Source organism: Scleropages formosus, chromosome 7 (assembly GCF_900964775.1).
Source record: "Scleropages formosus chromosome 7, fSclFor1.1, whole genome shotgun sequence".
Taxonomy (NCBI): domain Eukaryota; kingdom Metazoa; phylum Chordata; class Actinopteri; order Osteoglossiformes; family Osteoglossidae; genus Scleropages; species Scleropages formosus.
The window spans coordinates 797,898-814,155 of NC_041812.1; the positions used below are offsets into that span (position 1 = coordinate 797,898).

Sequence of the window (16,258 nt, forward strand, 5' to 3'; positions counted from 1 at the left end):
GTGTTTTCTGAGGATCATAGAGAATACTGGTGGTCTTCGTAGCTCCAGTAGATGGTTGAGGTGTTCGGTTGTTCGCCAAGCTTAGCATTTAGGTTGCAAACATTTCATCACCAGTCAAGGTGACATCATCAGTGCACAAGCTGAGTGATTTGTGTTGGATGCTTCCTCCTTTATATATGGTTTGATGGGTGGGATTGCCTGAAGCTTGGAAGTGATTGGTTTGTTTCATGTGACCTTGAGTACGAGCAGTTCTTCTGATTTCTGATTGGTCGGTTGCTGGTTTCGAACCAGAACCGGTTCAATACCGGTTAGGTCCTCGCTGGTCCTTGCATCGTATTGGCTCATAGATGGCGTCCAGCTCGATATGTTTGTTTATGGAATTGACCGAAGAGTACCAGGCCTCAAGGAACTCCCTTGAATGTTTGGTACCTGCCTGAGAAAGAATTTCTGCACTGTCCATAAGTGTTTTTTTGTAGCTTTGTCCATTCTTTGTACCTTCAGTGACAAAAAAAATAAATTTTTACCTGTTTTAGGAGGAGGAGATGTGAAGATCGAATCACACAAGATCAAAATCAAGGCTCAGTCCAAAGTCGGTTCTATGGACAACATGAACCACAATCCAGGGGGGGGCAATGTCAAGGTAAGGTCGAGTATGAGAATGCTGATGATGTGCTCAACATTGCTTTCAATATTTCCAGAGTATAGAGTGTTTGTGTACTGATAGAGGTACTTTTGATACAAAGTACACAGTGTGATAACAATTGGAATCAGTGGAAAATACTACTTGTGCCACATGCATTTGTTCACATTTCACTGTTTGCTTGCTGCTTTATACATGTTTTTTCTTTACATTTTGACAGCCTCAGTAAATAATTCTTAGAATTTTGAAATGTCCTCCTTTTCAGTGAAAAGATTAATGAAGCATGCAGTTTAGACATGGTACAACAAAGCCATTGAAGGACATAAACAATATGTGTGTTTACAGTGAGGACATTGTGGACAGTCCCTCTACAACTTGCAGATCTACTCAGGTTTGCAGTATAAAAAGGATGAAAGTTGTATTTTTCTCTTCCATTCTGTTCTGTCAGCTCATCGTTACCTAACAGATGGAAGATGGTTGTGAGAGGATCTCATGAAACCGCCGAGGTTCAAAAAATTAACTTATGTTTCGATAACTTCTGCTCTTATGTTTCATCTCGTAAAGAACTCTTTAGTATGGCTTTGATGATCGTGGTTTCAAGGTACTGTATATGGAGCTGCTTTAAGAAGACTGAGACGGAGGCAGAAATAAATGTGTGCATGAGAAGAGCCCTGCGGGTCATGTTCTCTTAGACAGCAGAAAAACCGCTGGAGTCGTCTGCGTGTTGTTTCCGAGCGGGAAGAAATGTCCAGTCGGTCCCCATGTTTGGTCTCCTCCGAATTGTCCCCGTCAATTTCACTCTGCTCTTTCGTGGGATCATTTCGGGGCCATGTGCTGGAAGGGTGTCGCTCATGTGTCTTGCCTGGTGCTCCAGCTGGTGCACAGCAGCCATGTGCAACGAAGGGCTATTTTTGAAAAGATTGGGCCCAGGGGGTGATAGGGTCAGGGGTCAGGGGTCAGGGGTCGGGGGAAGCAGGAAAGGGAGCAGTGTGACTCGAGGGGAAACTGTGCTTGCTCAGGTCCAAGATGAAGGGAAAGGCAGAGTAATAACAGCCCTTTCTTTGTGGCCCCTCCCTGTGACGGCGTCATGCTCTCCGAAGGCGAAAAACACCTGCTGAGTGTCTGTCAGAGAACGAGCTCAATGTCACACGACCCCTCAGCCTACAGAGATTCATCTTTCCAAGAGCATCATCACCACCTTCATGGCTACCTCACTCATCACTTACAGGCAGTTTTCATAAGATTTTTATTTTGATTTGCTCTGGATACAAAATCGGGGGGGGGGGGGGGGGAGAGGGGCGCTGAATCGGATTTCTTGCTGCGGATATTGGTACAGATATTCTGTTAAATACCCTTTACCGTAGTGGTGAAGACATTTTTTCTGGAAAATATTAGTGAGCGTTTAATATTTAATGTAACCTTTTTTGTGAAACGCGTTTGGAAAGAATAGATACATGGACATGGATGTTTCATTGATCTCAGAAGAAATGAAAGACAAATGTGAGCTAAAGTGCTTTTTGCTCAGGCACTGAAATACACAGCTGAAATTGTGCACATGAACTGCAGTAAACTTTTCTAGTGAAAAGCTGTGTTGGAACTGTTCCTCGAAACAAAGTTATTCCCCTTGTAGACATGTTCTGTTACATATAAAATAAACAAACAATCAGATAATAGTGAAATAATCTATAGATCCCAGATTAGGCCACATAATTTTTTTTCTGTGCCTGACATGAGCAGTGAGGTACAGCCTCCTACAGTGGTGTGTCTATATATGTATGTGTATATACACATTTTCAGAACCGCCTGTCCCATACGGGGTCACGGGGAACCGGAGCCTACCCGGCAACACAGGGCATAAGGCCAGAGGGGGGAGGGGACACACCCAGGACGGGACGCCAGTCCGTCACAAGGCACCCCAAGCGGGACTCGAACCCCAGACCCACTGGAGAGCAGGACTGTGGTCCAACCCACTGCGCCACCGCACCCCCCCATCATGTGTATATATATATATATATATATATGTATATATATTAGCACCCACAACCAGTTTTTGTCCCCATGCACAAGACCCTCAGCACTCATTACTGCTCTTTACTGTGTTTTGACCATACGCTCTGTACAGCTGAACATTCACTTGCCATCGAACTGAACAAGTGCAGTGATAAAGCCCAGGGCTCAGCAGTGTCAGCGCTGCGACTCGTGCAAAAATGCTGCAGAAAAGTGCGCGACTGTCCATAGGAGCCGACAAGAACCGGCTCACCTGCAAAGTACGGCGAATTGGCGGCGCGGTCGGCTCGTGACCCTGGGCTTTGTCCTGTTCCACCTTCCCATCCGGGCTCTCGCGGGGCTGCGGTGAACCAACCGTACTCTATGCGCTGGCTCTTCGGGCAGCCTGACGTGGGGAGACGAGTCCCCTCCGAACGATGGCCAAGATGCGGAGTCTACCACCGGTTGCGAGTTTAATGAAGCACCGGAGGAACTGGGCTTGTGACCTGAGTCCAAAGTACTGCAGGTGTTTGGTGAAGCAGTTTTTTTCATGACAGATTGAAGACCAGTGGTGGAAAATGTACATGTACACGTAGTGCTCAACTGTAACTTGGAATGCTTCACCAAATCTCAAGTAATGGTTTTGGATAATAATTACTTCTGCTAATAATAATAAAAATAATATCTGTTATTATATGTAAATTAAATAATTAGATGAATAATAAATGAGAAATTCAGCAATAAAAATCTTTGAAACGTGTTTAATTCTGTCTATGGAAATTAACCACAGGAGCACCAGTATCCTTCATAAAACTGTTTTTTTTTTTTTCTTGCCTCATGCTCCAGTGTATGGAGTAGTGTGTGTGTGTGTGTGTGTGTGTGTGTGTCTCTCTCTCTCTCTTTCTCTTTCCATCTCCCTCCCCCCCCATTTCTCTCTCTCTCCACGATGGATCGCGGTCATTTTAATTTTGTGTTTTAATCTTTGATTTCCCTCCATCATCAGATCAGCATCTCGGACCCTTTTCACATTTCCTTCCCTGTTTTCTAGTCTTTTGTCCACACGTCCCAGGGGCACTCGCGCACCCCCACTCCCCATCCCATGCCCACCCCCCTCCTACTGACATCCTGCTGTCCCACTGTGTGTTTTTAGGCTGAGGGGCTGCAGGAGACAGCCGAGGGCAATGTGGCCCCCGCTATTGGTACCCTGCCCACATTGGCAGGGAGCGTGGCGCGGGAGAATGGCCTGAAGGAGGGTGTAGCCTGTCGGGGCGAGGGGCTCCGTGACCCCCAGGGCCTGGACACGCACATCCCTGAGACAAGTAAGTGTGCTCCAGCCACACCCCGCATCCCACCCTCTTTTACCCCCCTCCCTGACAGCGGAACCCTAGCTGGGCCTTAGCCCACGCCCCAGGGACTCTCTCTTTAAGCCCCGTCTCCTCTCAGCTGATCTTGTGCACATCCTCTGGAAAGGAAGGGAGCGGAAACATACTGTTTAGCAGCAGCTCAGCACCAGGTGCCAGGAGGAAGCCCAGAGTGCTGGGGAGGGTTGGGGTGGCGTTACTAGCGAAGGGCACTCAGGGGCAAACACAAATGAGTGAATGTTTGCCGAGGTGCGTCGGCAGTGGAATCTGGGGCGCTTTGGAGATGCGTACAGTGTTTTCTCTGGCTGACGATCACTAGTGCAGCGTCCGGTCAGTTTTGCAAGGCCTGCCCACCCACCCGTGCGCCCACCCACCCGTGTGCCCACCCACCTGTGCGAGTCCTCACACAGCTGGACTTTCACTGTCCACAAGGAACTTTTACTGTGCAAAAGCAGCTGAAGAACCACAGGCTGAGTCAGCAAGTCTGCAAGTTATTGCTCATTCTCTACATCGAAATCTTTGACATGTCCCTCCCAGATGCCTTCAGCACACTTCTGTAACTTCTGGTCATACCTTCTCCTTTGGTGTAAATATCCTGCATAGCTTTTGAAGGACTGACATCCCCCCCACCAGCCGCCCGTCTTGTTCCGTCACTTCTCCTCTCCCCTCCTGCAGGAGTTTTACGAACAAACCACAATCTGAATGTTGTCTGCGCGTGCGTGCGCGTGCGTGTGTGTGTCTGGCTGCCCGAGTGACTCCCCTGGCATTTCTCACGTTTGAACTGCACATCCTTTTCTGACGGTTGTAAGGTAACTTTTGGTAATCCTTCATTGAAATGTAGTCCTTAATTAAAATCATTTTGTGGCTTAACAAACCATTAAGTAAGCAATTAGCAATTGAATGAACAACAGTGTCTTTACTAAAGTCATTAAAAACAAATTAGACATTTAAATTTAAAGGTTAAGAACCTAAACCTAAATTTACTCTCAGAGAAACAAACTAAATCAAGCAGTGGGTGAAAAAAGCCAAGGGAGCAGCGGAACATCATGAAAGAAAACGAAATAAAGTTGTTTAAATGAATTGACTTGATTACTTTCAACTAATGGAAAGTATTGATGTGGCAGCTGTGGGTAGCTGGCAGTTTCCCTTCATTAATGCCTCTGTTGTATGTGTGTGCGTGTGTGTGTGTATATATATATAAATATATATATATACACGCACACACACTTATATATAATGTGTGGCAGTCCTCCTGCGCTCATTGAGCTCTTTGGTTGCTGTTACAAACTGTGCACTCAGAAACAAAGCAAACACACACACACACACACTTTCAGAGCCACTTGTCCCATACGGGGCCGCGGGGAACCGGAGCCTACCCGGTAACACAGGGCATAAGGCCGGAGGGGGAGGGGACACACCCAGAACGGGACGCCAGTCCGTCGTCGCAAGGCACCCCAAGCGGGACTCGAACCCCAGACCCACCGGAGAGCAGGACCCGGTCCAACCCACTGCGCCACCGCACCCCCACAAACATACATACAATACTCAATATTTACGTATTAATTCAACTTTTAATGCAAAACAGTAACAGCACAGTAAAGACGAAGGAGCCCGATGAAAACAGAGTTAATGAACTGACACTTTTGGAACAAGTTGAGTGGGCTGTGTGGACAGTCTGTCCAAAGGGCGCCGAGACCAGCGTTACATATGAGGGTCAGTAGGTTGTAAGAGGCGACAAGATGGAAACGAGGGTTAATGTCGTTGAGAGGTGTAACTGTGAAAAAGAACTTGCGGTGTCTGGTGTCATGCCGCTCATCTCTCGGGAGGCGCGCAAATCCAAATGGGACCTTGTGAAAGAGAAGAAGCATCTGGTCACCTCAAGTAGGGTTAACGTTAAATGAAAGTTGTTGTAAAGCCAAATTCTCTGAACCAGAACGGGCGACTCTGGGGTACAGCTGTGGTTTAAAAGTCTAGTTTTCTCCATAACAGTTTAATCGGATGAGTGTTTGCGTTAGTACAGGTCTGGGTTTAGTTTGTCTTTTTTCTCTCTTTATCTGCCTCTTTGTTGCTTTCAGTGTGAACTTGTGATGGACTTTTGTTTTCCACGCGCTTAACTCTGCTTTCTGCTCTCGCTCTCTCCCTTTTCCCTCATCCCCCCACCACTGCCACCCCTCTCTTCCACCTGTCGTGCCGTGCCGTGCCGCTCTGCCCTTCCGCCGTGTCTTTCCCTTCTCCGTGCTGCAGATTGAGTCTCACAAGCTGTACTTTCGCGAGAACGCCCGGGCTCGCACGGACCATGGCGCTGACATCATCACCCGACCCGCCCTGGGCGGCAACCCTTCCCACCTGCAGTGCAGCACCTCTCTCAGTGACTCTCTAGGGTCCTCCGGCTTCCTCCGCTCCCCCCCGGCCCCCTCCCTCGTTTCACCAACGGGCCAGGCGGGCGACGGCATGCTGGCAGGGCAAGGAACATGATCTGAGGCATCCCGGCTCCCTTTCACCCTTCGCCCTGTCACACTTCCTCATGTTGTATGCGTTCGCCTTCCAGTGATTCTCCCGCCGTCCCCTGATCTCCTGAGTCGCCATTGTACACACAGCAGACGAGACCAGGCCAGGCCAGGGCAGGGCAGGGCAAAACAGGGCAGGGCTTCAGTTGAGAGCTCTTACTTTCTCATTTCTGAACCCTGCTGCCTGCAGGAGACCTCAAGTGTTTAGTGTCATCACAATGCGCCTCCTGAGATCAGGCTGGAGACCGAAACCCCTGACATCCATCCGGGGCTCAGACATCCATTTTCCAGCCTGCTCCCCGTTTCCCGACGACAGCGCCTTCATCTCCATAGTGTACCTTTCACCCACCAAGAGCACGGTTCCTTTCGCCCCATCCGCTGTTCGATGTGTCCCACTGCACTCCTGGTAAGAGGGCAACTTCAGAGGTTTCTCTCCAGCGTACACGTGCTGGTTCAGATCCAAGAGGATGGACTGCAGGGCTTTTATTGATCGCAGTGAGTAATGATCAGGAAATGGGCACGTGGGACTGCTGTGTGATCCCAATGACTGTAGACCACCAACTTACCTTCTTCCCCAAGTGAAGACCCTACATTTCGCTCGTTTCCACCCTCCACCAACAAAAGTGCATACACCGTAACTAGAAACACGTAGACTGTTTGAACAGTAGGCTACTTAAATCTCTTTAAAACTCTGTGTTTTGTGACCATGTGTTTACGTAATTACCGTAACAAGGCGTGTTGTTTTTCTTTCACTTTCTGTTTCGTCATTCTCATCGTTCTTACTGTGGATTTCCTCTCTAAGCAATACTGTTGTCTTCGCCAGTAGGATACGAACATTCTCACACACTCGTGCATTTGTAACCTGTGTAGGCAGAGTCACGTTCGGGGTTCCAGGTGGCTTGTCGGACAGGCAGAAGAAGTTGCACGAATGATGGGCGGAAAGAGTAACAGCAAAGGTACAGATGGGCTTGGTTCTGTGGACAAAGTGAAGAACAGTCTGTGTAGCTGCCAGAAATTCTGGATATTGCCTTTTATGCATTCTCTTTGTCTAATAAAAAGTGTGCGCACACACACACACACACACACACACACAGAAACCATTTTCCCTGAGGAAGCAGAAGGTCGGAGGTCTGGTGTAAGATTAATTTTTCATTATAAGGAAACGCTCACTGTGAATCGCCACCCAAGGGAAGCGCTGAGGGGACTGACTCCTGTACGCAGGGAGTTTTTCTTCACCCAGAAGCAGGGTGAGCTCGAGGGCACCACGGGAACTCGTTCGCAGAAACACACAAGAGCCAGAGAGGATCGCGTATTGTGGCGCACTTGTGACTCTGTACTTTAAAGCGAAATCCAATGTGGAAGACACTGTTTGTCCTGTAGCTCGACATTCATCTCGCCGTTAAAATCAAGTGTGACATCTGAGATGGCCTTGTGGCCTTTAGCCCTGTGGCCTTGTGGGGTGTGACGTGTACCTTCATGCAGTTCACTTAGAATCTCAGATGGTTGAAAACAAGGGAATAGCATCATGGAAACTGAAGTTGCCACTTTCCTCCTTGGATTTACACAACTTTAAAACTGTCACAATGCCAGGCTTTCAATGAACCGGTTATATAGCGGACAGATTCTCTTTCTAGAAAGGAGCATTTTGAGGATACAGGCCAGAGAGGCAGCAGGGCGAGACTGCACTGTCTTGTCCGTTCTGTGGACGTTTGGTAAAGGACGCGATTACAGTGCGACAAGCAGCACTAACCAGCACAATGATGATACTCGATATTGTATTTCGGAGCCTTCACAAGTGAAATGCGCTGCGTAGAGACACATTAAAATCACAACTCTATTAATATGCAGGGGACTAGCATTTAAGTGTAATTTTTTCGATGCCGATTGCTGCATACAGTATATAGAGGCACGTGGACACAATGGAATGTGTTTGTGACGGAGGACAGCGCAGCAGCAATGTCTCTCACTGCATCGACTGGGGCTGCTGTGACTGCTGCTCGATAAGGATGGAGCCACAGCTCTTCCCAAACCAGCAGCATGAGCACAGCAGGCAACTTGGGATCTTTTTTCACTTAGAACAGCACACTTACTCAGCGATCGTGCTGCAGGCTTTCGGTGATGACGAAGTAGGGAGAAGATGATTTGACTGTGTGAAACAGCACAATATGTGTTCTAACCCTTTCACAAATAAAGTAAATGAGTTTGGACTTCACTTATCGCAGTACTTGCTGGTTTACTAATGAGAGGAGTCCCATTAATGCCCAGCAATCAAAGTGGTAACTTAGGGTTAACTGGATAATTGGAATAACAGAATGAAATGAAATTAAATTAAATGTAGGTGAAAGTGCTGCAATCATTCGGCGTGAAACCGTTTGGATTACGTACTGGTGTGTTACACGCTCTGTTCACATGCTACTCCTGAGTGATCTACCGTCCGCCGTAGCGCGGTGTGAGGCGCCGTTCGTCCACCGCTCTTAGACGATAGCTGGTGTGTGTGCTCTCCTCTCTCGTCTAACAAGTGGCTCTTGTGTGGAAATCAGTGTCGTGCTTCTGGTGCCATGGTCCTTCTGAGACAGTGCCTATCCAGGGCCTCCTTCATGCGAACTCATGTTGCCCGGTGTACTGGTGTACTGGTGTACTTCGGCCTCAACACCCTGTTCAGTACTCTTGTAGCTCTTGATGTACATGCATCGTACCGTTGATACATTCTACAGTATATTGCCACTGGAAGTGAAAAGTGTTATTTCTAGGGTTCTATGGATGTTAAATGACACCTATAGGATGTTGTATCTTTCAACTCTTTTTTTTTTCTTTCCTGAAAGTCTGCCTTTTTTTAAAAAAGGGCTGAAGTTAAAGAATGTTTTTAAAACATAACATGTTTAAGAAGCAAGATACAGTATATATGTGTATTTTTTTTCTGTTCCCCCAAACTCTGTGATGAAGGGGTGTGAGTGAGGTGCTTTGGAGGGATTATGGTGTCGTCTTTTATTAATTAATGGTTGCATTTTCACAAAGTTTCCTTGTTGTAACCTTGGAAAACATTTAGCAGTTCATTACAGTCATAAAAATGATGAAGCTTAGATTTAAAGGGATAAGGGTTCCTGCTTACAAAAGCACCAGCAGGAGTGAACTGATTGTCTAATCCTTCATTCTAGGAGCAGACAGTCCAGTGGTAGAAAGGAAGTGTGTTAACCTTCTGCTCGCCCTACATTATAACTAAATCACATTTATTGAAACATTTACTGCACCTACTCCAAGATATGAAATGTGCCAGTAAGGAGTAGGGTGCCCTTCTTCTGTTTTACCCCGATAACCCTCCAGGGCACCACAGCCACACACACACACAGCTTGAGAGAGTCAAGGAGATGAGGGTGGTGACCGAGCACACTTTCGTATGAGACTGAGAGCAGCTTTCAGGCTCTCAGTCACTCGCTCTAACTCCAATCCCCAAGTTCTGCCTGTGCTATTGGAGCATGCCAAGCGTGTCCACACACTAACGGAACATACCGGAACAGCATGTGGAAGACAATGAATTCTATTAAGCAGACATTTGTCATTTACACGTTTGGTTTTATTTTTATTATGTTACTTTATTTTATTATTGTCAGTTTTTTCGCTATCGTTTTAAATATCTTCTGGTTTGAAAAGGGGTGTTTATTGTGATTAATTGTTAACTAGTGATGTGATTATAATCATAAAATAAAAGGATACCTTACAAAAAGTTTGCATTTTTGTTTTGATGAAAGGTCAACATCAGGACTTTCGACACTCGTGATATTTCCTCATTTCCGTATGACTGCTTTGGTTTCATAGCAGTTTGAAAAGAGCTGCTTTTTGGTCACTGTTTATAATGGCAATAAGACCTGTTACCTAGGAAACGGGATGGGACAGGTTAGTGGGGACATCCTACTCCAAAGTATGTTAAAACACATATGCGAGATCCTGCCTGAGTTCCATCATGTCTGTTTCAGTTGGATTCGGCCTATGTCCACCATCATAACGTAAGAGCTGTGAGGCATCAGCACCAGCCACTGCACTACCAGTGTAAACCTAAGTGTATACCTGGGTTAATAAAAATTTTTTCCCCATTTTTCATTCTGACATACAGGCTAAAGAAATAATTTATTAATAACTGCCATTAACACGATAATGGAACATCATGAACCTATAGCGCTGTCCAAGACCACACTCAAATGTCTCATGACGCAGCTGTGAGGACACTCTGTTAATTGCAATAGTGTAATGGCATCACCATGAGATAGCCTTTTACCTTTACCCTTTTCCCTGGAAACATTTGGAATTTATTGAATTACAAAACTCATCAGAACGTCACGTCTTAACTCCATTTTAACTTTTTCATTGGGGTTACAGTAATAATTGAAAATTTGCTGTATTAGAACGTAAATCCATTCGTACTTCAAGAGTATGAACTGCAGTAGAAAAGAACCTTTAAAATCTTTAAAGATATTTTTTAAGGTGCAATGTCTGGTGTTCTGATTGTTTTAATATTTATACAATGCCAGGACTGTAAAATACATAAGTTCTTTCAAGAGAACAGGATTGTGGTGGTGATGATGGCACCATACTTGGGCCCATTTAACATCAACATCAATTTAACATCAACCTATGAAGATGATGCAAAACTACTAGAGACAAACACATGAGGTAAATGTTTAAAGACACAATACAGCAAAGGCTGAGCAGTCCCAGTGTGTCATTAGAAGAGATGGTTCTTCAGAAGGCAGTAGAACTACTATGAGTTACCCGAACCCTAACCTAACCCTTATTTTGCTTGATGCAAAATAAGGACTTGTGGAATGTGTGGAACAGAATACCATGTTGAAGTTGGCAGCTGGGACAAAACATTATCTCTACAGCTGCAAATGAAGTCGTTGGCTGCTGAAGAGAGCAGACACTCGTAGAGCGAACACTAAAGAATCAAGATGTGTATGACTGGCAACCTTCTGGAAAGGAGTTCACAGTGGTAAGGCCTTGTTCTTCCTTCTCCATTATGCTTTCATTTCTTTTTTAAATGCACCCGATAAATGCACCTTGTCTCTTGTCTTGTCTAAGAGACGCTCAAAACGCTGTTGTCCTTCACATGTGTTCCTGAAAACTTTATGTTTTAACTTCTTTTTTCTTATGTTATATTTAAGTAACATATCAAGGCAATATGGTAACATGACACAAACATCAAAATATAATAACATTTCATCAATGGAGACTCCAGAATAATCTGTTTTCATTTCTCATTTTTGTGAATTTATTACCAGACAAAAACAAAAAAAGGATTTTTGGGATGTCGTAACAGTAAGTATACCAAAGAGGAATTTGATAATAAAATAAAACACACACACACACACACACATTTTCAGAACCGCTTGTCCCTGACGGGGTCACGGGGAACCGGAGCCTAACCCGGCAACACAGGGCGAAAGGCTGGAGGGGGAGGGGACACACCCAGGACAGGACGCCAGTCTGTTGCAAGACACCCCGAGCGGGACTTGAAACCCAGACCCACCAGAGAGCAGGACCTGGTCCAACCCAGTGCTACGGCACCCCTTAATTATTAAATAAAAATAATTAAAAACAAGAAAATAAAATAATAATGATTTAAATAATAATAATTGCAATAAAACTGATGTCACGTCCACACCTGCCCCGCAATCAACAGCACCTGATGACAATCAGAGCATTCAGCTTTAAAACACCCTCCTCAGCCCCTTTGCACTTGTGGGATCTCATTGAGACAACCATCCCCCTGCACCTACGTTGGATCACATGTAATATTCTCCTTCGTCACTGTCTCCTGTCCTTTGTTCCCTGGCTTCTGACCACTCGCCTTGCTTTCTGACTTTGACTACGGGTCTTCACTCCCACTCTGCCCGCTTATCGACCGACTCTTCACCCATCCCCGACAACGGGAATTCATCTGTTCCCTCAGCACTAAATAAACAATCCTGCACTTGGGTCCAGCCTTCTCCACGTCCTCTCTTCTGCGTGACAGAAGATTCCACCAACAACATGGACCCAACAATGATCAAACAACCTTGTGCCTTGCAGAGCTCTTGCATTTGTTTCAACCGGAGAGAAACCCAATAACTGAATCAATGCAAACTTTGTTGCCAGATCATGCGTCACCGCCAGGTGCCGCTCCTGCTTCACCAACAGAATCCTGGCTTGCTACTCTCACGCCTTATGTTGGCAACCTATAAAACTGCCAAGGGTTTCTCCTGCAGTGCAATCTGGTGTTCTCCAGCTGACTGCAAGCCAGCCACACTGATAACCTTTTTGGTGTCCCTGCTGACAGGCCCCGCCCTTGCCTGGGCTACCACGGTTTGGAAGCAGAACAAACCCAGCTTATATGGGCAGTTCAAGAAGCGGTTCAAGGCTGTTTTCAATCACCCATCTTCTAGGAGGACTGTGGATTGTCACCTGCTGAACTTGCGACAGGACAACCGGACCGTCTCGGAAGTGTACCCTGCACCCCAGATAGTCATGTACACCCTAGTAGACTTCGAAGCGGCATGTAACTTCATGGATATTGCTTTTGCGAGGTCGCACAGCATTCCCACGTGAAGCTGTGATGTTATGTTATGGGTTAGTATGCTCAACAGGCAATCGCTGGAGTAGGGTGTAGTGGAATCCCTCACAGAGGGGCCTGGGCTTCAGATAGGGGCTTGCCATAGGGAGCCTTTTTCCTTCTCACGTCCCCTGACACCCCGGTCATTCTGGAGTACACCTGACTAGCTCAACATGACCCTGTTTCTCCTGGAGTTCCAGGGAGTTGATTTCATGGGGAAAGCAGTGCACCTTCTCTTGTCTTTTCCTACCCTGTAGAGCCACCTCAATAGAGAGACCTGAGTCCACGCAGCCTCTGGCTGTGCCAAAGGAGTATATGGACCTCACTGAGGTCTTTAGCAAAGTGCGGGCGTCTGCCCTACCTCCACACTGTCCATGGGACTGTGCTATTGACCTTCTGCTGGGAACTCCCCCATCCGCGAGGCTGGGTTTACCTGCCATCCCTTCTGGAGCAGCAGACCATGGAGAACTATGTCACAGAGGCTCTGTCCTTGGGTATCATCAGGCTATCTACCTCACCAACCTGTGCAGGCTTTTATTTTGTGGGGAGTAAGGATGGCGGGTTGCGCCCCTGTATTGACTACCGTGGCCTCAATGATAGAACAGTTAAATACCCCCATTGCTATTAATCACAGTTGCACTGTAACAGGTCCATGAGGCATGTGTTTTCACCAAATTAGATCTGTGCAGCGCATATAACTTGGTCTCCATACAAGAGGGAGATGAGTGGAAGACCTCAGTTAGCACCGCTTTGGGCACTCTGAGTATTTGGTCATGCTATTCGGTCTCGCTAATGCTCCCTCTGTTTTCCAGGCCTTTGTGAATCATGTGCCGGGAAATTTGGTGAATAAGTGCATCCTGGTTTATCTTGATGACATCCTGGTGTTCTCGTGTTCCATGACCGATCATGTGGGGCACGAGACAGGTGCATGGCCACCTGTTAGATAACGGTCTCTTTGTAAAGGGTGAGAAATGCCTTTTTCACCAGGAGCATGTGGCCTTCCTGGGTTTCATCCTTGGCCTAGATGGGGTGGCAGTGGACCTGGCTAAGGTCCAGACATTGGTAGATAGGCCCCGTCTGACCTCCGTAAAGGCTCTACAGCGGTTTCTGGGGTTTGCAAACTTTTACCACCGGTTCATTCACGGCTTTAGTAGCCTCGCTGCTCCCCTCACCTCTCTCCTCAAAGGTAAAGGGTCCTGGCTCACCTGGCAGCCAGAAGCCCTTGAAGTATTCCAGGACCTCAAGCGGCATTTTACAACCGCTCCGATCCTTAGGCACCCTGATCCATCACTGCCTTTTATCGTCAAGGCAGATGCTTAAACTGTGGGTATAGGGGAAATTTTGTTGCAGAGACAAGGAAATCCTGCCAAGCTCCACCCATGTGCATATTTTTCTTGTAAACAGTCACCTGCCAAGCACAATTACAATATCAGTAACAGGGAATTGTTGGCTATCAGATTGGCTTTAGAGGAGTGGAGGCACTGGTTAGAGGGGGCCACTCACCCATTGTTGGTTCTCACGGACAACCGGAATCTGGAGTACCTTAGGACTGCTTGTTGGTTAAACCCCCGACAAGCCCGTTGAGCACTTTTCTTACCAGGTTCCAGTTCAGCATCTCATATCGTCTTGGCCCCAAGAACACCAAGGCTAATGCTCTGTCCAGGCTCTATGACAAATACCCAACCCCAGCCTCACCGGAGACCATCTTGTCTAGCACCTGCTATGTGGTGCTGGTGCATTGGCAGTTCACTCAGGACCTCCAGAGGGCCCAAGGAGAGGAACCTGCTCCACCCAGCACCCCCAAGGGCAATGAATATGTCCCAGCCAGGATGCATCCCCAGCTGCTCCACTGGGTGCTTGATACCCCAGTAACCAGTCACACAGGATGTCGACGGACCTTCTCTCTGCTAGAAAAGAGGTACTGGTGGCCCTCTCTTAGACAGGACGTGCAAGAATTTGTGGAGGGATGCGAGGTGTGTGCCTAGGTAAGGACCTGTTCCGACACATTTGTCCTGCTGCACATACTTGCTTCAGTGTGACAAAGCTTTGAAGGACTTTAATGTTCCTTAAGCGCAATGAAATGTTGCCTGAACTCATCCTCTTACCTTGACAGTTTATCCAAGATGCAGATGTGTGAACAAGTCACTGTATTGATGACTGTACAGTACTGAAAGTGTTACAGCTGTGTTTATTGTACAGACTTGCTCATTTTTATTTTAATTATTTTTTTTTGTTTGTTTTTTCCCTTTCCTCGATGCTCACCTATATGCAAACCAGAGTCGTTGCTGGAAAGGAGACTCCCATGTGTCACTCACTACTAAGGATGTGCAGGACTCATTCACTGTGTCCTGTACGAAGGTGGACGGGGGGCTCCATGTGTCCCACAGGTGAGGAGTGACAGGTGCAGGGGACATCGTTTTGTTCCACGTTCCACTAGACAACCTCCACTTGCTCTGTGGACTTCAGACATTGCTGAAAGTGTAGCTCTTTGAGCTGCACAAGAGCACTGAGGCTTTTATTTCATTATTATTTATATCAGTTACCTGCTGCCCATTTTCATATCTGTGTAGCTCTTGTTATTTTCCTTATTTTTCTGGTTTCTTTCTATCAGTATTATGTGAGTCTACTTAATTGTTCAATATTGTTATGTTTTTCCAAAACCTCTTATGAGTTTGATGGTGTATTTTTATTTAAGTTGCATTTTCTCCATCCCTGTGCCACTATCATATCGTTGGTCCATTCAGTATGATGTCATTTCCATTCAGTGGTCTTTGAAATGTATGTATGGAGGGTGTAACTGTATGTATGCAGGGAGGGAACTGTAGGAGCTGCTGATGGCGTAGGGGTTAGAGCTGCTGCTTTGGACCCAAAAGTCATGTGTCTCACCTACCGCTGTAGTACCCTTGAACAAGGTACTTACCCTAAATTACTTCAGTAAAAATCACCCAGCTGTATAAATGGGTGAATAATTGTAGACTGACACTGTAAGTCACTTTGAAGAAAAGTTTCAGGTAAATGTGTATCGTTTCTCCAGCTACATATGGGTTTGCTGATGAAGGCTTCCTACCCGAACGTGTTCACCCTGAAAAACAACATGTTTTTTCGGAAAGTTTGCTGGCCCATCCAGGTCACAGTTTCCTGTGTTGTCTTCATCCCTTTACATGATCTGTGCACAGACAAG

At 46.5% G+C, this 16,258-nt stretch overlaps 1 protein-coding gene across 6 annotated transcripts in view; it reads left to right on the forward strand.

Moving 5' to 3' along the window:
• LOC108934017 (microtubule-associated protein 4-like) overlaps positions 1-10,194 on the forward strand; it is a 62,042-nt gene extending 51,848 nt beyond the window's left edge. For 5 of the 6 annotated variants that reach the window (XM_029253814.1, XM_029253817.1, XM_029253818.1 and 2 more), the window contains 2 exons: positions 534-640; positions 6,232-10,194. In XM_029253814.1, the coding sequence (XP_029109647.1) occupies positions 534-640; positions 6,232-6,462 (338 nt within the window). In that variant the 3' untranslated portion in view covers positions 6,463-10,194. Of the gene's footprint in view, positions 1-533; positions 641-3,776; positions 3,946-6,231 lie in introns of all 6 variants that reach the window. The other variant, XM_029253816.1, reaches the window with a different exon arrangement.
• The last annotated feature ends 6,064 nt before the right edge of the window (positions 10,195-16,258 follow it).